The sequence below is a fragment of the Cladophialophora carrionii genome (assembly GCF_000365165.1).
Source record: "Cladophialophora carrionii CBS 160.54 unplaced genomic scaffold supercont1.3, whole genome shotgun sequence".
Classification (NCBI taxonomy): domain Eukaryota; kingdom Fungi; phylum Ascomycota; class Eurotiomycetes; order Chaetothyriales; family Herpotrichiellaceae; genus Cladophialophora; species Cladophialophora carrionii.
Window position 1 is genome coordinate 2,876,479 of NW_008481828.1, and position 24,184 is coordinate 2,900,662.

The 24,184-nt window shown below is 54.1% G+C and overlaps 5 protein-coding genes across 5 annotated transcripts; 1 reads left to right on the plus strand and 4 right to left on the minus strand.

Annotated features, from left to right (window-relative positions):
- Window positions 1-98: 98 nt before the first annotated feature.
- On the plus strand, window positions 99-6,116 carry G647_04453 (uncharacterized protein; the record flags this gene model as incomplete). The annotated part of the gene is made up of 1 exon (XM_008728796.1): window positions 99-6,116. The coding sequence occupies one exon, from the start codon at window positions 99-101 to the stop codon at window positions 6,114-6,116; it is 6,018 nt and encodes a 2,005-aa protein (XP_008727018.1).
- Window positions 6,117-6,882: 766 nt separating this feature from the next.
- On the minus strand, window positions 6,883-7,812 carry G647_04454 (uncharacterized protein; the record flags this gene model as incomplete). The annotated part of the gene is made up of 1 exon (XM_008728797.1): window positions 6,883-7,812. One exon carries the CDS (start codon window positions 7,810-7,812, stop codon window positions 6,883-6,885), a length of 930 nt encoding a protein of 309 aa, XP_008727019.1.
- A 7,602-nt stretch (window positions 7,813-15,414) lies between these two features.
- On the minus strand, window positions 15,415-16,465 carry G647_04455 (uncharacterized protein; the record flags this gene model as incomplete). Its single annotated transcript, XM_008728798.1, has 2 exons — window positions 15,415-15,916; window positions 15,975-16,465. The coding sequence occupies 2 exons, from the start codon at window positions 16,463-16,465 to the stop codon at window positions 15,415-15,417; spliced, it is 993 nt and encodes a 330-aa protein (XP_008727020.1).
- Window positions 16,466-18,048: 1,583 nt separating this feature from the next.
- Window positions 18,049-19,032, minus strand: G647_04456 (uncharacterized protein; the record flags this gene model as incomplete). Its single annotated transcript, XM_008728799.1, has 3 exons — window positions 18,049-18,721; window positions 18,775-18,872; window positions 18,922-19,032. The coding sequence occupies 3 exons, from the start codon at window positions 19,030-19,032 to the stop codon at window positions 18,049-18,051; spliced, it is 882 nt and encodes a 293-aa protein (XP_008727021.1).
- Window positions 19,033-22,731: 3,699 nt separating this feature from the next.
- Window positions 22,732-23,826, minus strand: G647_04457 (uncharacterized protein; the record flags this gene model as incomplete). Its single annotated transcript, XM_008728800.1, has 1 exon — window positions 22,732-23,826. The coding sequence occupies one exon, from the start codon at window positions 23,824-23,826 to the stop codon at window positions 22,732-22,734; it is 1,095 nt and encodes a 364-aa protein (XP_008727022.1).
- Between the last annotated feature and the right edge of the window lie 358 nt (window positions 23,827-24,184).

Sequence of the window (24,184 nt, forward strand, 5' to 3'; positions counted from 1 at the left end):
GAAGCACATGGCCCTTGACAACTTAGAGATGACTAGAGACCACCGTCTAGCCCAGTTCTCCCCCATGTCCTTCGACCTTCCGCTGCCGCCCCCGAGCCATGAGTTCGATCCAGTCGCTCGGCCTCCATGAGCCCAGCGCTCTATCCTATCTTGTGGCCGAGTCCATACTGCCTGCCGATCCCCACCCATCTCTATATACATGGACGGTCTCCCAAGTCCCAGACGAACTAGGCTCTGGTCTAGTCGAGGAAGAAATCCTTACCACAGAACATTTTGTGGTATGGTCCAGGAATGGTGCAATTAAGAGAGCATCGAGCCTGAAGGTGGAAGGGGAGCCTATTCTCCACGCCTTTGTCACTCGCTTTGGACCCAATGAAGAAGTCGAATCCAGGTGGCGATGGCACGCCGACGATGAAAACTCGTGGGAGTGGGCTCTGGTGGTGGTACTTAAAACTCAGGCACACATATTCCTTCTCTCTGGCGAAAGCTATGTTCTACCCTTGTCTTTTGAGGTCGAAGCTGCCTTTCCCTTTCCCTTTGGATTTATCCTACAGCGAAGGCTGGGAGACAGTGAGCATAGTAGCCATGTCGAGCCGCCTCAACATGACCTTAGCACCATCAACGAGACCTTGACCTCCATCGGCGGCAACAGCTCAAGGCCTTCACTGGTCTTGCCAGAGAAAATTCACTCGAACCCGAGACTCGTGCAATCGAATGCCAATGGAATGCCACGTACGTTCTCTTTCACCGAGATAATGTCGGAGCTGGGATTGGTGGTGTATAGCCCACGTCGCAAAGGTGAACCTCTTGACGAGTGCAATGCTCTGCCTCGCTCGGAAAAATTGGTCTTCATCTCTGGGATCGCTGAATCAGGCTTTGCTGATCTGCCCAGCTGCCCAGTCTGCATGGCATTATCCTTGAATGAGACAACATCCACCTTTACCCTCTGGCACGTTGGCCGAGGTCCAGTAACAGAGCATTACCAAGAGAGATCCAAGAATGACAGGCATCATAAGTCACGCACATCAGTGAGAAAGAGCTCGAACGTCTATGGTCGAGATACAGGCAATTTGAGGGAGAGCCTTCTAGGTTCTCGCCAGGGCTACCCTGACAACGGTCCTTACCCGTCCTTGGAAGAGAAAACGTCCTTCCCAGCAGATGACCTGGCATCGCAGCTTGGGCCCGAGTTTGGAGACGTGAGGGCGCAGACTCGTTCAGCACGAAGAGTCAGCTCGATGCTAGCACGGACAGACCTAGGATCAGCTATGGATAGGAATACGTTCAACGACCTGGCAATGGGGCATGCAGGTCGGAAGAGCCTAAATCGCGCAGCCAAACGAGGTGAGTCAATTGGTAGTCTCAACAACCGTCAGAGTTTTGGTTTCCGACGAAGAAGCTCTTATCCGACAAATGCGTCCATCTTCAGCACTGGCACCTCCTTCCTAGACATCTCAGCACGTGGATTGTTGGAGGAGATGGATCCCTTGCGGCAATCGACGCGTCTCGAGGAGGATGCTTTGGAAACTTCAGAGTCCAATCTGCCCAGGACTATCGGGTTCTTCAAAGTAAAGAGCTTTCCAAGTGCCCAGACTTCGACTTCTGCCAGCTCGCATCAGGACCTAAAGGTTTTCCAGCTCAACAGTCCAAGCTCGCCTGGTCACGATGGCCGGCGATTGAGGGAGGTCTACCTTTGCGTGATGGACAAGATGGTGCAGGAGATGACTTTAGTCAGGGTGTTGGTGAAATTCCACACTCCAGTCATGGGCCCGAAGGAATCAACCTCAAAATCTTCTTTTGAGCTGAAGGTCGCTGAGGTTCGCCGAATGCCCGGCATCAAGGACGCCTGCACAGTCAATGATGGAATGATCCAGCGGCTGGTCGTTTTGACGCAGTCACGGTCCCAAATCACGAGTCTTCACCTCGAAGCACCCTGGTCGCCGTCATTCCATATCCAGCTACCCGAGTGGTATGCGGTCTATGATCCTTTTCTAAGCGCACAGTGGGCTCGTCCTAGGAAAGACAAAGATATAGGGATTAGGAGGTCCATACTTGGGACAGAAGTGAAGATAGAAGGCCTACTCAACTCGGGAGTTGAGGCGCAGATATATGCTGTTGACCAAGAGACTCGCCAGCACTCATTGGGACTTTGCCTTGCGCCCCGAGACGGTCTTGTCCGCCAAATCCTACAAATGTGTGGATTGATTCTGGGTCCGAATCAAGAAGAAACCCTCTTAGTTGCCTTCTGGGAGGTTTTCAGATGGTTGAGAGGCCGAGATCCTCCATCAACGTCTGAGTGGACTGCAATGGTCGTCGTGCTTTTCTCCCTGGCAGTCCCTTTCATAAGCAATCCACAACCCAAGTCAACGCCCGGTCGGCGGAAAAAAACCGGTCTATTGCGGTCCAGCAGCGGAGCTGCCATCGATCTTGCCAATTACCATCTTATGCACAACGATGGCTACGAACTGGCTCCGGAGTCAGGCACACGAGGATCAGTTTGGGATTGGCTATCGCAGAGACCGGTACCCAACACAACACTCTCACCAAAGTCCAAACACACCAGGACTGCAAGCGCGGTCTCGTTGCATGACGGCAAGGCCGACAAGAATTCATTCTTGATGGGATGTATAGCCATGGCGAGAGAGTACACCCAGACGCCCTTGGGAGAGGCTGCGCTGGGCCCGGAAGGCTATTTACCAACATCGATTAACAGGGATCGAGAACAACGCTGCAACGCCATACCTAGCATTTTGCTTGGCCTGCATCTTCTTTACGAAGAAGGTAAACTCAACGACACATCCGCACCAAATCTGAAGGGATCCAAAGACAGCCTCCTGCTGGTTCTGGTCCAACTAGGCCGCTGGCTCGGATGGAAGGACTGGACAGCTGAGAGTAACACTTATTATGAATATGAATCGGCAGAAGTGGTGGAGTCTTTGTACGACGACTCGTCGATAGATGGTCTGCGTATTCCGGCTCAGCCCTTCCCACCACCTTCAATATACCAACACCTGGATGGCTGGATCAGTGGTTCTTCTCCAGCTTCCTTTCTGACATTGGCACGGATATGTGGTGTGACGGACCCGAGCGGTCCTGACGACCCATTGTGGAGAGTAATGTTTACGCTGACCCCACGAACATTAGCAATCTTGTCCTTCATGGACCATGCAGACGGACAGTTTGGTCCAGCAAAGGCACTTGACGTCCTCTCTCGTTCCGAGGTAAGTGATCATATGTTGACGACGCTGCCTGACGGAATCGCTGCCGCCTTCTATCAAGCCATCGCTTCGAGACGGTTCGGGATGTCCCGAATCTCGAGCCCTGGAGATCAGCTTGTTCTCGGAATCGATTCTGAAAACCGACAAGCCTATGGCTCAAGTCACTCTTCACACAAACAGCAAGTAATGCCCTCTCACGAAGCGAATCGAGACTACCATACAGTTTGCTCATCTGCACTCGAGGCAGAAACGCTACAACGGTGGGATGCATCGTCTGAAGCTGACCGACAAGCAATTACAAGACTGATATTCCACGAAGATCGTCGATTTCAAGAGGCTTCAAAGATTGTGAACCAGACGAGGCCTCCACTCGTGGAATGTACTCCTGAACCTGACTGGAGCGAGGTGGATTTACTGGAGGCGCAGAAAACGCTGGCACAGCATGTCGCAAAAAGGACTTTGTCAGTCGCTGCAGGACGAGGCATGATGCATTTCACTGCCCGTGTCCCATTGCTTACGGAAAGAGTGCCCATACCTGCGTTCAGCTTGCAGTGTGTCATGAAACCTCGGAACGCCAGCGAGAGCACTCAAGCCATGACTTTTAGTGCAGACAAATCCACATTTACAGAAGAAAAGGTCTGTTGGGCGTTCTTCCATAATGGTGCATCCATGGGCCTCATGATCTCAAGCGATGCTCAGGGCATCGATACTTCCTGGATCCTCTACAACAAGCCGCCCGAGCTCACAAACCGGCACGCTGGGTTCTTGCTCGCCCTCGGCCTGAACGGGCATCTCAAATCACTCGCCAAATGGGTTGCTTTCAAGTACCTTACGCCCAAGCACACCATGACTTCGGTCGGACTGCTGCTCGGACTGTCAGCTTCCTTTCTGGGGACTATGGATACCCTCATCACCCGTCTCCTGTCTGTTCACGTCACTCGCTTACTGCCCCCGGGTGCTGCTGAGCTGAATCTTTCACCGCTTACACAAACCACTGGAATCATGGGCATCGGTCTTTTGTACTATAACTCCCAGCACCGTCGCATGTCTGAGGTTATGCTCTCAGAAATCGAAAACAATGATCCAGAAGAAGGTGTGGTGTCCGACAATGTTCTGCGCGATGAGGGATACAGACTTGCGGCTGGGTTCTCCCTTGGTCTTATCAATCTCGGGCAGGGAAGGCGGCTTCATGGTCTGCACGATGTGGGCCTCGTGGAGCGTCTGCTCACTATCGCCGTTGGTACCAAGAACGTGAACATGGTACACGTGCTGGATCGCGCCACTGCTGGAGCTGTTATGGCACTGGCATTTGTCTTCCTCAAAACAAACAACGAAGCTATTGCGAAGAAGGTCGACGTTCCGGATACATTGCACCAATTTGACTATGTGCGGCCAGATATCTTTCTCCTCCGGACATTGGCTCGACACTTAATCATGTGGGACGATATCCAGCCCACTCAGGACTTCATCAGGACGTCACTGCCCAAGGCTTATACATGGCGCAGTGATTTGAGATCGACCAAAGTCCTTAGCACCGAAGATATGCCTTTCTTCAACATTGTTGCAGGCATCTGCTTTGCTATCGCCTTGAGGTTCGCCGGGTCGCAACGCCATGATGTTCGCGATCTGTTGGTCTCCTATCTTGATCAGTTCCTTCGATTGAGCCGGTTGCCTGCCCGCAACTACGACGCGCGGGTGACGTTGAATAGTGTGCGGAATTGCCTAGACGCGCTTGCGCTGGCCACGGCCTCTGTGATGGCTGGTTCTGGCGACATACATGTGATGCGCCGTCTACGTGCTCTTCATGGACGAGTTGATAAAGAGACGCCGTTTGGAAGTCACCTTGCGGCTCATATGGCCTTAGGCGCACTGTTCCTGGCCGGAGGTACCCGGACATTCGGCACTTCGAATCTCTGTATTGCAGCCCTGTGCATTGCCTTCTATCCGGTCTTCCCCAGCGATGTCCTCGACAACCGAGGCCATCTACAGGCTTTGCGCCACCTCTGGGTTCTCGCCGTTGAGGGCCGATGCCTTGTGGCGAGAGATGGTGACGCAGGTGGCTCCGTCGTCGATGGCGTGACCGGTCTCATCCATTTGAAAGATGGCGCCACTCAAGTCATCCGCTTGCCTAGCTTGATCCCAGAGTTTCACACGATCAAGGCCCTGGAGATCAAAGGTGCAGGCTTCTGGGACAGTTACACCGACTTTGAGTCCGGCGGCAAGCACCTTCTGGAGAAGATCAAGCAAGAGAACGCAGTAAATGTCGTGCTGCGACGGAGAGTGGCCTATGATACACCATCCAAAGATCTCTTCATGGCAGAGTTACAGGCGAGGGCTGAAGCCATGGGCATCCCTAGCGTTGACCCGAATGCCATTCCATCGTACGCACAGACCACGACCAACGCGGAACCTCTAGAATGGCTCTTCGGTCTTGAAGCCTTCAAAGACTTCGATCACGCTGAACGAGCGCTTGTATTAGCTACGACACCTGTGGATGGCACCACCTTTCTCCGAACAACGGTTGTGGATTCCAGACTGGAGTTCGAGAGGGGTGTTCTTCCACCAGCTGTTGAGAAGGGTAAGCTAGATAAAGACGGGCTGTGGCAATTACGCCTATTGTTCGCTTGGTTCGATCGGTGGGAGAGGGAGGATGAGGAGGTTGACCGGAGACAGAGAGAGCAGGGGCCAGACGAGGGCACGCAAGAAGCTGCTACCGATGACACAGAGAAAGATAGCGACAGGTGGTTCTCGGCAACGGGAGGGAACTGGTTACGGAGAGAAGTTATTGAACGATTGAGATGGCGGGTGTGGAACATGACCACGGGCGGCGTCGTCGAGGATAGCCACGATGACGACGACTACCAAGACGAGAATATGCAAAGCCTACGAGACAGAGCATAGTGCGGGAATATCTGATAATGCATGACACAAATGTAGTGCCATCTGAAGTGTGCTGTTTCTGCGTGTCCTGAGGACGTGGCGTTTCGAGAGCTACTATACCGATTAGTGATGTTACCACTCTTTGGTACCCGTATCTAAAGCAGAGGTCCACGACGGCCCACAGCCACCAAGCTGGGGCACGGCTTCATGCCTGTCGGGCGAGCCTCGCACGGCGGCAGGCACAGCCCCTGTCGCACTCGAACCACTACATCTCAACGAACCAATGGATGGAAAGTAGCCAAGTTGTCTGTTTGTCTATCTAAGCATGTGTCTACCTATGTGCTGCTTACAAACAAGTGAAGGAAAGTAAGAGGCACAGCCTCGCGGTCAAATCCCAGCCACTGTAATTCAAACGCCGAGTTGCCTAAGTACCTACCGATATTATATAGGCATATATCAGCCTTGTCAGCCTTGTCAGCCTTGTCAGCCTTGTCATACCACGAGCTTCCACCAGCCCTGTTACGCTATAACGCCCACTTTGGCGACTTATAATTAGGGCTGTACGGATGTACTAGGGCTGTATATGGTAATCAAAGGTAAATAGACTTGCTTAGGTAATAAAAGGTACTATATTAACTGTTATTATACGGAGTAAGCACTATAGATACTCCGTACTCCGTCCTGTAAGGCCAGAACTAGGGCGCTAGGGCGCAGATGGCCGGGGATACGACGTACCCGTCCGCCGCCCCCCACCCCCCCCAGGTATAGGGCAGCGATACGCGTGCTGCTAGGGCAAGGCAGGTGGCCCGGAGGATAGACGAGGTGATCGTGGCTTAGGCGCTCGGGCTCTTAATGTCCCTGCAGGTGGAAAAACAGAAGACCGTCTACTGGGTGGTTGCTCTTCTTCTTCTCCTTCTTGTGCCTCCTCTGCTTCCGGTTCGTCAAAAAACTGGCCGTGTGGTCGCCCGCCCCGCGGTCGCTCTTCCGGTTCGTCAAAAAACTGGCCGTGTGGTCGCCCGCCCTGTGGTCGCTCTTCCGGTTCGTCAAAAATCTGGCCGTGTGGTCGCGGGGCGGGTTGTGAAGGTCCAGGGTTGGCCGAGCTGCTTTCGGTCGGAAGAAAGCCGACGCCTCCTTGTTCCTGCACAGCGTTGTCCACCTCTCTGTCAAAAATCGCTTGAGCCTGAGCGTTGCCGGGCCGAGGGAGTGCGATCTTTCGACCGGTCATCTGTTCGTACAGTTCTGCCTTGATTTCGTTTTGCTCTTTTTGGCTGACGTTGAACGTGTTGGTGCTGGTCTGTCCCGATTGTTTTCGTCTCTGGACGGGCAGGGCATCCTCCGGGGGCAGCTCTTCGTCAAAGAGGGAATCTCTCTTCGGTCTCTGGTCTTCCACTCTGGGTGCGCTTGATTCCTGTCGGACGGATATAGAATAAGTCACCCAGGGCTCGCCTCGGGTTGAGGTCGTCCCCTGTCTGAGTGAGGTCGGGCTATTCTCCGCCGTGAAGACCGTTGCGACAAACAGCGAGCTGGGGCCCCCGTCGAACTGGATTGTTTTGCAGGGGGATTTGAACCGCTCCTTTTCAACGGTCGTTCTCCCCTTCACGGTGAAGCCGCCCACCTGTGGGATTTTCCCAATCACCGGCACAGCTTTGGCAGTCCCACCGAAACACCGCATGGACCATTCGTTCGGCTTGACGGGTGGAAATGGATTCAGCGCCATTGTGGGCTACAGTATCGAGACGGTGGGCAGGCTCGGGCAGCAGTGGACGAGAAAGGTGAATTGAAGAAACAAAAACTCTTAGCAGGAAACTGTAATGGCGAAGGTTGAGTTACGGAACGGCCAAGGTTGATTTACTGAATGGCGAAGGGTTGATTTAATCACTGAACTCACCTCGTCTCCAGCCAGACCACATTAATAGCCTCCTGCCGCCGTCCCCATTTGCTGTGGCGGCCCTACGCAGAGAGCTATATATAACCATGGGCCTTGCCGAACAACGTGACCACCTTAGGGCTGACGGTAGATGCAAGGAGACACGGGTGGGATAGGACGAGTAGAGCAATAAGAGATCTCCGCCTTCCATTGGTCATGTACTGTGTAGCTTCTATTCAAGGACTGTCTTTGTCCTCACGCTAAGATCGCGCCTCGTGTCGTTATTGCCGAAGAATGCCACTCTGGGTAGTCGGTGCCACTTTCCGCTCCCACTCTCCGAGGAGGCAGCGCAGAAATCGTTTGATGAGTGGAATATACTCCGTATAGCCTCAGCCACGACGGTGAACAGCAAGTCTTGCCGTACAGTATGGATGTGGCGGGGCAATCTTACGGCGCGTGGTCCTTCTATTGAGGTCAAATAGCCATCAAGTCGAGTCCCGGTCCAGAAATAAAACGTGCGGCCTTCGTACTCCTGTAGGTCGGTTGGGGTCACTCCGTAGTCTCAGTAGAATAGGACGAGGTACATACCGTAAGTCTCGTTAGCAGTGCTCGGCAGTTCAGTCACGTCTCTGACGACACCCGCCATCCGTGGCTTGTCTCTCGTCATAGCAAGAGAGTGTAGCACGATAATTAGCAGTCCCAGCAGAGCATCTTCTACGCTTACTGCCTTTTTCCTGAAGAATAGGAGATGGTGCGCCATGTGCCTGCCCAGATCACCGGCCAAGATGGAGTCCAGGTAAGGCTGCCAGCGCCGGACTCCGATGGAGGGAGGCCTCTGAGACGTTCCTCGGGACGTCCCTGATGCCCCGTGCGTGGCGCCTAGGCGGACTGGCCCTGTCCTGAACAACATATTGACAACTCGGAGGTGAATCGATCTTTTAGCTCATATGCTTGTTATGAACGCGGGGTGGCTCGCGAGGCTCGCGGTCCATGACACCGTGGTACCACCACAAAGGGGTTCGAACACGTCTCATAGTCTCGCCGGCCTCAAAATGCCATCAGTTACAAACACAATACGTGGAGCGGCCCGGCGAGGTGCCTCTTCCGAATGCCGTTGGGTGGCCGTTCATGATATACCCACAAGGCTGAACGCCGTCGCCGTAAGGCTGAGCGAGGAGTAAGATACAGTACCTACATAGCGGTCATCACGCCGGTAGGCACCGTGTTTTGCATTCGCCAAGCCGTCGTGCCGGCGAAGTGCTACAGTATTTGTCGTGTTCAGATGAACTACACGTTTGCGTTTCTTCTTTTGGTGCCTGGATCAACATAAGCCGTGAATTCTGCACGGATATCCTTCAAGTCCAGGCTTTCTTCCAGTGTACAAGACAGGACTTGTACCGTGCATTTCAACGGACCTTTTGACGTGAATCACCAGCTGGTTGTTCCGTGTAAGTGATCGATAGCAGCAATGGGGAAGAGCTTCCAGACCAGAAGCGTTGGAGCTGAACACGAAAGGAAGGCATCCCATCCCTTTTGCTTCATCACTTCTTTAGTCCTGGTAAAGAGCATTGTCATCGTGCATGATCCTGGTGGAGGCTCTGAATTTTTTCGTGCGGTACCGGCAAGCAAAGGAAGGAGAACAAACAAGAAGCCCGCTTTGTCCTCGTTGGTCAAATAAATAAAGCCCATGGCTTCGGAGTTTGAAGGATGCGTAGAAATGAGGTGGGATGCCACGACGTAAGTCACAAGAAAAGCACCCGCGCAAATCGACTCGAAAACCGTATACAAGGTGGGTATTTCCTATCCACGGTCCCAAGTGGCAGGATGGTGTATTTGCAATGAACCGCCCAGCCTGGCCAGCTTGTCTGCCCTGTCTTCTGTGCTGAAGAGGAATGCCGATGCAGTATTTAGTGCTTACCGAACAAGGGATAGAATGTAGATATTCCTCCCCCCCCATTTGTCGTTGCACGAAGGATCAAACAATCTGTGGACGATTATTCCAACGTGCATGATGTTCCTGCATGGAAGTCTTGGCCTTCCCGTCGGCGAGCACTTCGCTGGATGAGCAAGCCCACGTTGAGAAATTCTTGGCTGAGCTCAAGAATCAGTCACCCGGCGTCTGCTGACCGTGTCCGGTCTCGTGGTTTTGCCAGACCGTATAACTGCATCAATGCCTGTAACTTGATACTTAAACGCCCCGGGATCGCTTCAAGAGTCCGCCGACAGTGTGAATGGACCCGGCGGAGGTAAAACTGAGTAAGCAACTTCGAGGGCATCGGGGGATGACCGCACGCGGGAGCTACCGCGGAAGAAAAGAACTGCCCGCGTCAGGCGGACCGGGTTTGTTTTGTCACCCGTACACCGTACGTGGGACGAATCCTCACCTACCCAAATCGGCGATATCTCAATTCGGGCCTCACATATGATAACGCGCTGTGATGTGACGTTAGACAAGCTTCCTGCCCGAGACGCGAGTTGTGGACGACTCGCCCGGGTCTTGTGACAACCCCCAGCTAGGCCCTGGGTCTTATGCGTGGCAGGTAGCGGCTGCCTCTAGACCGGGGACGTCCGCCAATTCAGGCCGAAATAAACATCCAGTACCACATGTGGATGGACTTGCATCGGCCCATTGCCAACATGCAAAGGCATCGACGCCGACATCAATGTCCGCTACAAAGGGTCGGCATAAGGTTGATCAGTTCCGGCCCAAACAATGGGCCTGCGGGCTGACGAAGCGCACAAGTCGGCCAAAGAAACAGAAATGTGGTATGTGATTACGCGGGAGTTCTCGTAAGAAGCCTCGACACTAGCGAAACTCTGCCGCGGCTATCGCTCGGTGGACCACAATTTGAGATTCATAAGTAGTTCGTAATGTCAAGCGGTTGGCGGTAGACCCGAGTCGGTCGCCGGTGGGCGAGCAGCTGATTATTGTCCAGCCTCAGACTATGGTCGACTGGTAGGTGCGTGTGTCCAACTGCAAGTGCCAAGCTTGCCGACAACTAGCCTTCGGAACCACCTCTATGAGGTTGGTAGCCAGACCTAGATACTTCATCGTCCAGACCAGACCTCCAGACCATATCGCAGACATGTGAGCTCTTAGGCTGGTAGTATCTCGATATCCAGTACGAGTACGCTCCTGGACACCTGGGTATGAAGCGGCTGGTTATCCGCCTGAAGCGACGATTGCGATAGCTCACTGGCAGATCGGCCTGCTGGGGGTTGCAAAAAGACGCATTCCGAATGAAGGTCAATAAGACGACGAGTCGTAGATTGTCCTTTCGAGCCACCCTCTAATGTTCCTGACTTTGGTTAGCTCCAGTGACTGGCGATGTCCAGGCCTGGGAGAGGCTAAAGATTGTTCCGATGTAAGACAGCCAAGCAGATGGGAGGAGACGACTGTGATTCGTTGAGGTGCGCTTCACCCACAATCCCGTTCGGATTACTTGTTACCTCTTTTGGCAGCCAATGCCATGACCTGTACATCAAGCTCAACATAAGGTGCTGCTTGCTCTGCGGCCGCACCTACAGCATGAGCTCGCCATCAGAGGATCCCGGCCGATGCGTTGCCACCAGGCTAAACGATTGCAGGACAGGGTCTCCTTTTCATTCATTCCATGGACGGCGGCGAGAGAGCGGTCACAGGTCGTGGCCCAGTCAGGTGAAGTACTCGGACCTCGTCCATGTACTCCAATCCTCCCATGGCCCTGCAGTCTTTGTGGGCGATCCACAAGTTGAATGTGGAAGTGATCAGGGTGAATTCTAGGCTTCGTGCTGAAGCCACCGACGGATTCCACATGCTTCATATGCAGGCACTTCCTACCTGTGATGTTCCAGAATTGCCAGAGATATAAGTACCGAATCGCACGGAAGAACCTCATCGGTAGAGATTGTCAGGGTCTGTCGAGCTTGAGCTCGAGCTCAAGCTCATCGCTCGCTCCCACCTCCCACAAGCCGATCAAGTCCTGACTATACTGGTGCAACCAATGGCATGTGAGGAGGAAATTCCCCATCGGTGTTTGTCATGGCCAATTAGTGATTCGGTGATCATGAAACCCGAGTAGCATGGGGGGCTTTTGCGACAAAGCTAATGATGGAGTTAGCAGCAGGTCCTGGTAAGAGATCTGAGAGGAAACCACAACAGAGTTCGGAGATTCGTGCAGCAACCTTGCTGACTCATGAGATGGCATGCAGGTGCAGGTGCAGGTGCAGATGTAGATGCAGATGCAGGTGGTGCCGCGTAGCGCTTGTCTAACCTCAGCAGACCGGACAACAAATGCTGAAGGCGGTCATTTCGTGGATTGTAGACTTTCGGCCGACTGAATCCTGGCCGTGATAGGAAGTCACCATGCCACCGAGAAGGTCGTTCGCGAGGAGTCTAGGCCAGCGGCGGCCTTGAACCTGCAGCGCGATCGGCGAGGTCTGATAGGTGAGGTGATGGTCCATTCTACCTAGTGTTCGTCGTGGTCGAACGAGAGTAGACTTTGGCCGGTGGAGACTGTTGCGAGCCGCACTGCATCGCATGAGAATGTTGACGAAGCCGACAGCGAGAGGGAGCTCGAACTATGACTGAGATTTGGTGAGCATTCTGAGTCAGCGGCTGGGCGCCGTGTTGTCAAGCCAATCATGCAGCAAGCCAGACGAGCTCGAAAAGGGCAAAGCTCACACTCGCCTGGGATTTGCTACAGCAGACTCAGGATTCTGGTTGTTTGGCGGTGCTTGGAGTATCGCCTTCCTGGCGACACATGAACGACGGCGCGCCCTACCGTCCGCTGCGCACCAGGGGATCTGGCGCGAGTGAGAACCTGGTGCTGGGTCGTAATCAAGAACTAACATTGCAGATACCGCAGCAGAGATAGAGCAAGTTTTCGCTTGGGCGGCTCATTCCGTATTGAGGGTGAGTTGCAGTTGGCATCGATGAGAATGTAAGTCTGATTACTTTTGTTCTCTGTCGGTGACAAACAGACAGCAAAGAACGAAGGTGAACGTACGGAGTACTGTAGGTGAGGGAGGAGTGAGAGAGTCTTGACTTGAGCGTCCGCGACAGGTGATGTGTCATTTGACTTGAAATGTCAGTGCAGTTTTCGAGACCGGATAAACTCTCATACCAATATTACGATACGGGCACGCTGACCGTCATGACCGCCACGACTCAGGCGTGCTCCGGTTTGGGAGTTATGCTGCGAGTTATGCATCGGCACTAGCCTGTCCGGGAGATTCTTGCGGCCAGTGGCTGGGGCCTGAAATGCTAGGCTAAGTATTTCTCAGCAAACTTGGGATCTGCCTCGTAGACGCCCTCCCTTTTCCAGTCTGCCACAGAGTCTAGATACAGGCTCGAATTCTTGTCCGTCTCATCTCCTGATTCTCGCATGTTGGCGCAGGCCCCGAGCTGCCTGGGCGGTGTGCGGGGCACATCAGTCTCTACTGGAGCATAACACCGATAGTCGAATGTCAAGACTCTTCATAGTCCTTGGAGCTTCTCGGCACCGGCTTCGTACTCGTACGATAGGCCCTTGGTGGAATGCACCGTACTCCGTACTCTTATCCGCATTCTCGCAAGATCCCTGACATGTCCCGCGCGCTTACGACGACCACGAGGCTTCGCCCGTGGAGAAAGGGCAGTGACATTCCGCAGGGCAATCCCCCTCTGCTGGGCGGAGTGGCCCTGCTTAAAGTGGGAAGCTCAACCGAATACGTGGAGGGGGAAGAAATGAACCAACCACGCAGAGCAGAAGCGATCGCTTCTGCTTCTTAAAGGCGCAGATATACCATAAGCTAGCCAATCATACCTTGTGCAGCTGAAACGATGATGGGAAACGAGATGGATGGCCTGCCTGGATTCTTTCGCTGATGCCTGAGCAAGACCTCAGTGTCTGGCCTGTGCGTGCCCGTGATACTCGTACCTGTCCGCCTCCTGAGAGAGGATCGTCGGGGTTAGCGACTTGGTGATTTCCTCCCTGGTAGTCCGTAGATCTTCTAGAAATCCATCCCAGAGAGTTCACGATTCAGGCCCAAGGGTCGCTCTTCACGCAATGAATCCGCGTGCTACGGGGACGCCCAGTCCCTGTTGCGAAGGCTTGACTTCCTTTCTGTGGTGCTCTTCCCTCGATGCTCGCCCAATCTATCGCGCCTAATGACAGATCAGGCCCAAATCCTGAGACTCGACCTTGAGTTCTTTCGAAACGGACAGCGCACGGCATCCAATCACGACCAGCCACCTGGAAGTCAGATCGACTTTTCTTCACGGCCTCTAAAGTCTTTTACAGGAGCAACGGGGTGTGGCGCAGAATGAAGCCGGCGAACGCTATGCTCTGAAAGCGGATTGTTCAGGCTGTCCATGGCGCGTGGAGACGTGCTAAGAAGAGGGGGTAGTCACGAAGGCAACGACGATGTCTGGCCCGATGCGTCTTGTGAATCGAAGGCTTCACTTCGTTCGGCTCCGGGTGAAATGGTTTCCGACACAAGGTTTCTGGCGCGTTGCCTGGTTGGCATTAGTAGAGGTACGAGTAGTTTGCCCAAGGGACTAATCGGCGGCCGCACAGTCGAACAATCCAGAGCTAAGTACTCCGTACTCTGTACAATGAAAAATATGCACGTTTTCGGCCGTCAAAGTACCTACAGTGGGTAGTCAACATTGTCCAGGCGTGACCTCCGTTACCATCGAGATCTCGTCGCAAGTCTGATGCTATGTAACCAAGTCAAACGTTCGGTTGCTGCAAGCCGGCCACAACTCGGCTCCGCACGAGAGAGCATGTCATTATCAGGTCGCGCGCGCAGGTCCCAAGAGCGCAATCACGAGGCCCTGAGCAAATCGTACATCAGAGGACCCATGGGCCTCTCCTGCAGGGGTCCCTAAGCGATCGGAGAAGGGGTTATTCTCCCGTCGCACTCGGCTTTTCCTTACGGCCGATTTACTGCGTGCATGCATGTCATCTTCTCCAGCTTGACACACTATGTCGTTCTTCTCACCAGAGGCGCCGAAGTAAAAGGTTGCTGTGTTTTGTCGTATGGAGGCTATTTTTGCTCCGAAGTTCCTCTTTATGAGGCATTTTCCACAAGTACAGAGAGGAATCCACCCTTCGACTGGACTTCTGGAATATCGGCACACACACCCCAAGCCGCGTGAATTTCTTCTTCCTCCCAGCGTGACCTACAGTAGTCATCCATATCACCAGCGGCGGAGACTGTCCGCCTTGTCGTGGACATCGCGCCTTGGAGCCACCATGGCGTCATAATCTGAGCTGAATAGGTACTCAAAGGCACAGCGATTCAGGCGGAACATGCTATCGCTTATCCTGCCTCGTTCGCAAGTGCTCACCCAGGTCAGATTCTCGAGCGTTCGACATTGTCTATTCCCCCGTCATCTCGAGCCACGTGACCGAACTCGTTCTATCCTTGGAACTCTACGAGGTGAAGGGTGTGCAAGCCTCGCCCAGCGCTGGGACCGGCACGGCGTTATGCCTTCCAGGCCTTGTGGACGGTTTTTGCGCCCCAGACATCGCCGCGTTTAAGCACCACTTGGTTCCGCCATTCGGGCACATTAACAGCATTGATGAATCGTGCCGCCTCGACGCAGAATCCCGCCCGGGAGCCCCTTGCGGGAGTGTCTGCCGTTGCCGCGGCCTTGATGTGCTTACCGGTATAGAATTGAAAGCTGGGCTCTGTGCTGAAGACGTCGAGGTGCAGCTGGGTCTTTGGGTGAGATACGCTGATCAAGGGCTTGAGCGGCCTTTGCCGCGTGTCAATGGGGAAGTTCGATGTGTCCGTGTCAACAACGAAGCAGTGGTCGATATCAGGCTCTGTAGGGCCGAGAACAAAAGGCTTGTTTGCTTCGATACCGGGGAAATCTTCGATCGCTCCAGTCGGGATGAGAAAGTTGTCGACTACCAGATATTTCGAGGTATACAACGTAACTTCCGATCCTTCAATGGTAGGACCATCACTGAGATTGAAGTATCTGTTCGCCCAGGGTCAGTGGGATCGGACAAGACGTTGTTTGACAGAGAGGAACATACCCGTGATTGGTGATGTTGACTATTGTCTCCTCGACTTCATCACCGATCAACTCGACTTCATACTCTGTTTCCAGCACAGTCTTGGAAACGCCGCCCTCGTCTTCGGTATATGCCGTGTACCAGACTCGCAGCTCGACAGTGCCAGGATATCCTTCTTCTCCATCCCGGGAAACGTAGGTAAAAAGAACTGCCTCCTTGCCGTTGCGATTGACTGGCTGGGGACCGTCGAACTGCTTCTTGCCCCAGCCTTTCACGCCTCCATGGATGTGAGTGGGACCCTCGTTGGCCGCAAGTTTGTATGACTTCCCATTGAGGCTGAACTCCGCATTCTTGATTCTATTTGCGATGCGACCAATAGTCTCACCGAAAAAGGGCGAGGTAGCATATGGTTCTGGGGTGGGGTACCCAAGGACGATATTATGACCAGCGACCTTGAATTCCTGAATGATGGCGCCTTGGGGAAGGAAAGAAAAACCGGAGTCTGACGCCATGATCGCGATTGCAAGGGAGGAGTCGAGCAGAGTCAAGCGCAGTCGTTAGAGCAAAGTTCGATCGACGGCAAGGCGAAGGGCGACAAAAGCGATGACAAGGAACTTGCAGCAGAGTTTGGAGGAATTGAAGTCATGATCGAAGTTTTGAGATGGTGACATGCTGCCCAATCGAAGTGTCTACTCAGCACTGGTGTTTGTTTTTACCCGGCTCAAGCATATCATAGGCTGAATTCAGCACGCTACCGACGTTTCAGGTGCGGACGGGATCTGCTGCCAGACGATGGACGAAGGTCGAGGTTCGCAGACGGAGCGTTCGTTGTTGACTGTGAAAAGCAGATGGCCGAGCCAAGTTGAAAGTCTCGTCGCCAGGACGCAGTTGCGGGGTCGGGACAGCTGCGGTCAAAGTTAGTTGGCAGTCGACCTCAAGCGGTGCACTCACCGATGCAGGTACCTGCTGTGGACGAAGTCCTGACATTTCTGGCATGCGAGCTTCGACTCTGGGGCCCAGGCGCGATCGAATTACGAGTTGTTGGCGCAGCAATAGGTCCCTGACGGCGACGTCGACACGCGGACTTGCCAACAGCAGCGCCATCGCACTTTGGGCCGATGACATCATGAGTGAAGCTTGACGAACTGCGCACGAAGAATGCGAATCTGTAACCTGATCGCAGCTCTGAAGATGCTCCGCTTCCTGGGAGGCTTCGTGAATCGACTGCGATTCAAGATCATCACCTCGTCCGCTGTCAAGCGCATGGTTTAGACGGTGGTCGGCAAGCGAATCAGCCGCCTTCGGTCGTGCATTGGTCAAAACCTGTGTTTGCCATGTCTGACCGTCCTCTGCCATCCACATGCTCATCGACGACAAGGTTTGGCACCCGCACTACGGGCAAAGCAGAGAACATGACGTGGGCTTTACTCTGTTGGCGGACTCCAGAATGTCACTTGTGCATGGCAAAGTTCAAGTTGACGGCAATCGGACGCATGGAGGTATAATCTGCGATAGAGGTATTAGGTATCAACCCCACAGATGCTTCCATTGAAGGTGTGGCCTTCATTGCGGCAGTATCTGTAGCCACCACGAGGGAGACTGTTCCCCGCTTCGTGCATTAGTAGTAATAATATGATATAATGTATCCCATAGCGAGGACCTTGCGCGGCATACCAGCCTGCGCTATCCCCGAGATCCATTCAGCCCAGCGGTCAACATCCAGTGTCGCCTCCAGAAATGCTCCACTGCCCATTCCGCCCCCCGAAGCAAAAAACCTCGACGCCCGGAAGCACAAACCCCACCGACGGGTATGGTATCATGAAAATTGTCGTCGTACAATGGCCCACCAAATCATGACGCAAAGTGGCCGTCGAAGAGATAACAATCCACTCCACTGGCCGAAGCGAGCGAGGACGCCTCGATGAGATGCCCTCACGCCACGAATCAGCCTTGCTTCTCGGATGCAATGTCCGCGAAACCCCTTGGTCCCGTGCTCCGGAATAGAGCCGATACATGCAAACCCACTCGCCCGCTTTTGGATGCATTACATTGATATAATCGTGAACGTCGTGCCCTGAAAGAGTGTCGCGGTTGGCTATGAGATCATGTTGGGGTTGAAGTACCGCTGCAGATCTTCCTGGCCGGCCCAGTCTTTCATCGTGAGGCACGGGTTGATTGCAGCAGGGACAATCTGTTCCGGGAACATGGTGGGCGGAAATGAGCTCATGTCCATGTTCGACTCCATCATGGGCGACTCGAACTGGGTGATAAAGTCCATGCTGTCATCAAACTCCGAAACGGGGGTATTCCAGCTCAGATTCGATTGAGTGTGGGGATAGCTGTGCGATTTCGTGGGAACGATGCGCGCGTGCTGGGGAAAAGGACTTTGGTTAGGAGGCGTCGGAGGATACTGGTTGAGATTGAAGGGAGTGGTGAAGTTCGGCCGCTGTGCGACGGGTTCGTAGATCGGTGAGGGCGCACTGCTGTCCGAATGCGAGTCGTGCGACGGCTGTCGCTGCATGAAGCCCGCCCCGTCGGCGATCAGCTTCTGCTGCAAGACATTGAAGTCCTCTTCGAAGACATCACTGGCATGTCCATCTTGCTTCAGAGCTCCCAGTCTCTCCAGAATGTCGTGAGTCAGAGGGACACCGTTCCCGCCGTCCTGTAAGGGCGGGCCGCTCCAGCCCTGGCCGTTCAGTGTCCGCCTGTAGAGTTCTTGCAGACCGCACACGAGCTGGGCTTGCTGGCTCTCGAGCATTTCCACGTAGCTGCCGCAAAAGGTTAGGAGCGGTCAACGTGGAACGGCGACCGCGATACTCACCCTTTGGGATAGACCTTGTCATGCGACTTTTTGCGCTCGCCAAACACACAGATGGCGTTGTCTGCTTTGCACCGACTGCAGGGGCTTGCGCCGTCACACTAGATCACGTTAGCTTCAAGCATGTGCCCAAGTAGAGCGGTTACTGACCTTTGACTTCTTTAGTCGGCAGCGATCGCAGGCTTTGCACACTCGCTTGCGAATGCCGCCGTCCATGGGCGACGAGGGTTCCAGGGGAGGAGTCATCATGGAAGCACCCATTGGTGATGCGGTTCAGGCTTGCGAAAAGGCCGTGGCAGAGAGCGGTGTCCCGGAGCCCAGCAGTCGAAGAAGGAGACCAGGAAGGAGAGACCGAGGTACGAGGCGTGGTATATCAAGACACGAGCTCCGCCGTGAGACTTTGGGATGACGCCAGGAGAATCAGTCAGCTTATAACAGCAACCAACACGCAGAGACGGGGCTTAGGGGGGATGGTGGGTGGGAGAGGGACGAGGCCTTATATCGTTATATCGCGCGTAGCACTGTTTCCACGGAGGCTAGGTTACTAAGAGGACATCACGTCGGCCAGCGCAGTGGGTCCCGCCCACGAGCAGCAGGATTGATTCGATCAGTCACCTGGGACATAACTCAGTCTGGAAATACCGCGAAGCGCGCACAGAGAGCAGAGCGGGCAAAAAGTTTCATGCACCCGCCTTCGCCCTCGCGCGTACTCCGTACTCGTACGCAGCACACAAAGCAGACTGCATCAGCAGGGATGCTCTTGGGCCAAGGGTGGGACCCGCAGCTAACGAAGGACAGGGGGTCGATGGTTTGGGGCTGTGATGACATGATGTTGGTGCGGATCGCTCCCTGACACTTGGTGACTCTGCATGGATTACGATGGCTTGTTGGCGGCTTTGGGCAATGCGGCACTCGTGGCTCGCGCCCAGCTTTCCACAGCTCGCGGTGCGGTGTACAAGATGTGTCGGGCTCTATGCGTCGTGCACAACTGGCAGTTCCAGAGAATGGCACCGAGGCCCCATAATTCCTTCCATCACCTTACCTGTTGTCGCTGGGTCCCCGGCGTTCGGAATTAAACCAGCACATAAGGAGAGCGATATGATTGCCGGCCGCGGGATTCGGCAAACAAAACATCTCAACCCGCACTCCAGCCTGTATCCTAGCATGGTAACGTTAGGCGCGACAAAGTCGCGAAGAGCGAGGGCTACCCAACCTGGCTACGAGACCCCATGACATCGACAGACCAAGACCACGACTTCCGTTTTGGTGCGATTATGTGTCTTCGCCGAACGAGCCACTCTTCTTCTCCAGGCTTTGGCTACGCTCAACCTCACCAGATCGCCCGTCGCTATGAGCGGTGGGCAACAGAGACAATCACCCGCACACTCGACACACTATGTATCGATCCCCACGAGCACGCTGCCGAGGAAGTGGACATGTACGAGCAGCGATTTCCAGTTGCGAATTTCCTCCGAATCGAGATCGGTGTGTAGTATTTCTGACTGAGCCACGAAAAAAGACTCACGATAATTACCGGGTATCGTACGCCGGAACACCAAAGCAAGAGTTTTTCCGGTATTTAATCGCTGTTCAAATGACATGTCACTAGGTATTTGTGCTTGTCCACCCGCGGGCCTATTTTGTCTTCCTCACTCCGCACTTCGAGGACAAAATGGGCCGGCATGATGACTCTGTGATGCTGAGAAATCCTCTGTTCGCCGTGTGAGCGGATGGGAATGTAGCATTGCTGGCCAGCGGCGTCTTTCCGTCTCCTCACTCCTTGACGGGCTATTCTTCGCTCCCCAATACATGGGAATCAGTCTGCCTGAGAGCGGCTAAGCCAACGGATGAAGCGTGGCCAGCGCTCGAATTGCCTGCCCGCGATGAAGACCAGTTCTCGTCGGCCGCTGCATCTGAGTCGCCTGTCATTGGTCCTTGGGCTAGTTGAGCTGCGGCTAGCATTTCTTATGCATCAGCTTCACCTGGATTATCATAAAGGGGACCTATGCCCATGTCTGTTTCGAGCAAGTCGCTCGCTCGTGCTCTCGGATCCTTCCCGGCGGAATACGGTCCTCCGTATTGCGAGGCCCATGTTTGGTCCGCCCTCCGTGCGTCTCGGATAATGTTTGCTGACCGACCCCCGAGCAGCGAGCAGCCTGCAGGACGTGCTTGGCCGGTCGGCGATCGCCAGGCCGAGAACGAGCTGGCGCGATTTCCAACCCTTTTAAGTTCTTGAATGATCATGACTAACATCGAGCCCCGACAAATCACTGCTCAGACCACTACCCGGTCTGGAGACACGGAGTACGATTCTTTCCCACGACTGTTCAGTAAAAGACGACAATCACCGCAGCTCTCTGTTGTAATGTTGCCGACATGTGCCTTGGTCGTCGCCTCGGACCTGGACATACCCATATTCATCTGCAGACACGGGTTCCTCGCCTTTGAGTCTCCTTGTTGGAGGCCCATGTGCCCCTTCTGGCTAAGGTGCAGTGACTATCGAGGCATCAGGCGATTCATGCATGACCAATCAATTGATCAATCATGCGCAAGCCAATCTGGTTCGTCGACCACCACGTGGCTGCGCATCACATCATGCCAGTGGTCTGCTCCGCAAAGCTGAAATGTTTGACTTTGCCTCCGCTTTGGGTAGTGTTGCAGGTACAGCTTCATCATAAACCGGCGCGGGCACAATATTAGCCCGCTCGCTCCATTCACAGCGTAATGCACCTCGCTGACTTTGTTCTACCCGAGTCCTCGCCTTTGATTCAAGCTTTTCTCCTTGCTGATATTGCTCGTATTTCCTTTTCCAGCAGTTGTGCGGTCTGCACCCATTGGTTTGCAGGAGGAAATCAGCTGCGGCGACACGTGATTTAGCGGTTTCACCCTTGGCCCTCTGTGTGCGACTCGGCGCTGTCGCCTGCATGGTCTGTGCAATGACGTTGATGTCGCGGCCACAAGCTTTCGAGAAAGCTGCCCATATCAGATCTGCGATCGGTTACCAGTAGTGTGGGGTGGGCTCGAAATATTCATGGCAACCACTGCTCGACCCGTGCTATTTCCGTCCTGAGCGGCGATGTTCACACAAGGCACAGATGGTTGGCTGTCGCTTCCACAGAAGATAATCCGTTTCGCCATCTTCTGGGCGCGTTTGCCATGTGAGTTTAGGAGCACGTAGGTGAATCTTGGAGTGCTAATAAGCCTCTAGCTTCGAGAAATCTGTATGCAGAAGACCCATTCTAGACCGGTCGCTGTGAGTTACTTAGCTCATGGCTACAAATGCCCCGAACAGGTCCAGCTTCATCAATCGCGAAGCTCTGCATTTGGATACAGTACGTTCCTCTTCGAAGACAGCTCAGGTACTGTTGACAAAGCTAACGTAGCTGTGCTTTGACCCCAAGCAAGCCAATCAACTCGCTCTCATGTATTGCTAAATCAATTAGTGTTAGTGATGCAGCAATGCCTCGATTGCTGTCTGCAGGCTCCATCCAGGCTCAACCCTCTTGGTGACAGGGCATGAGTGGAGATCCATGCAGGTCATGCTCGAGATCTGTGGCTGCTTATCACTGTCAAGACAGCCTTGTCAGCATCGATCGTCGACCAACACAGTGCCAGGGCTGCAAACAGGACGATGAGTGGCCTTTGTCAGTACCTTGACCATCCAAGGCAAACGCCACACCATCGTTCTCGACATAACCCCGCTGAGTCTGTCAACAGGGAAGGTCAAGCGTTCAGTTGTTCGAAGGGCGGGCGATGTGATGCTCCGGCTGCCAGATTGATTTGTCTGATTCGGTAAACCCACAGCTGTGCCAGAACCTCACTCGGACCAGGCCGGATTTGTGATATTGGGAGACTCAACAACTCGTCGGATACCCAACGTTGAAGTCCCCAGGATCGAATGTAGTGCCGGCGAGCTTGTGGAGAAGCACTGTCGCATTCTTTTGGTGACATGACCCCTCCTCATGCACCAACGTACCACACCTCAACACCTAGAACTTCGAACTTCCGGCCCTCCTCGCTCAATGGCTCATTTCCAAACGTAGGGCACGATTCACTCACACCACTGTTAAGTTCGTCGTCCAGCCAGAGCCCGTAGTGTCCATCGCCACCGCCAACGGAGAGATAGCTCGACTCACAATAGAGCAAAAAGTCATTGAGCCCACTGTATGGAAATGCTTTGAACCGTATACGATCCGTTGTAGAAGCGCCGGAGCGGTCAGGCGCAGGCTGCAGATGGGCGCTCCCGGGTTGTTGTAATGCAGGAGTCGATCCTGAGGCGCGGCGGTCCCCACGAATTGTGGTAAACCGTTGGAGATGGGTAGTGTCAGCGCTTGGCGGAGGAGGCAGTCCAGCAAGTTCCAATAAGTCTTCTGAAGCAGGTTCGGACCCGCGCTTAAGACTCCCAGAAAGATGTCTCAAGGCGGGCAATATGCTTGCTCGCCAAAGGAAGCATTCGCCGGTGCCAAAGTAGTGTAGGGATGGTTTGGGAGCATCCGAAAGGTATGCACCAAACACAGACCCTTGTGCCGATGAGCTTGAGCCGTCTCTAACTACCAGCACATAGCCTGAGCGCTGGGTGTAGGTAGACACTTTGGCACAATATTCGTAGAGAGTGGCTAAGGACGAGCCATGAGCCTCGAGTGAATATGCCAACTTCCAATGATCGATCAGCTGGAGTCTGGGCGGGATCAGAAGTCGAATCTCTTCAGCCAGCGAATGGGTCAGGAGGAGTGATTCCGCAGCCTTCGAAGACAATGAGTGTATCAACTCAAGAGGCGTGAGGGGAGGAGGTTGGAAGGGCGACGCTGTCCTTCTAGGAGGCGTGTAGACACCTGTGGTCGAGGTGGGAATGGATGGTGCGTCAAGAAGTTTGTGTACGGGATTCTCGGGTGGTTCTGTCATGCGACGATAGAGACTCGAAACGACGTGCTTTACAGGGTAAGCCAGGTATGCAGCTGAATTAGGATTGTAGGGGTTGTCGGCCAAAGTTGCATGGCCATTTCGCTGCTGAGATGATTCTCGCGCGGCGGAACTGGCCTCCTCTTTCGAGGCCATGGGCGAGCGCCTCTCCACGGTAAGACAAACTCAAACGTCGGTGAAATTGAACAGAAAATGGGAGGGGATTTCTGATTGCGCACGGAGAATACGCTGCGATAGTTGGGAGAAGCCGCAGGCGGAACAATAACGGGCCACAACAGAGGATGTTTCAGCCTTGCTTCATCAGCCAGTGAGCACTCATCAGGCTGGCTAAGAGTGTCAGGCAAGCCCCGTTTGTTGCCTGTTGCCGAAAGCTTGCCTGCAGTGGCTCAAGGGCTCACCTAAGTGGGTGCCTAGGGGCTCAGTTGCCTGGTCTTGTTGCGTCATGGGAACAACTTCACTTGCACCTCACCTCCACCTTGTTTATTTCTGCGCC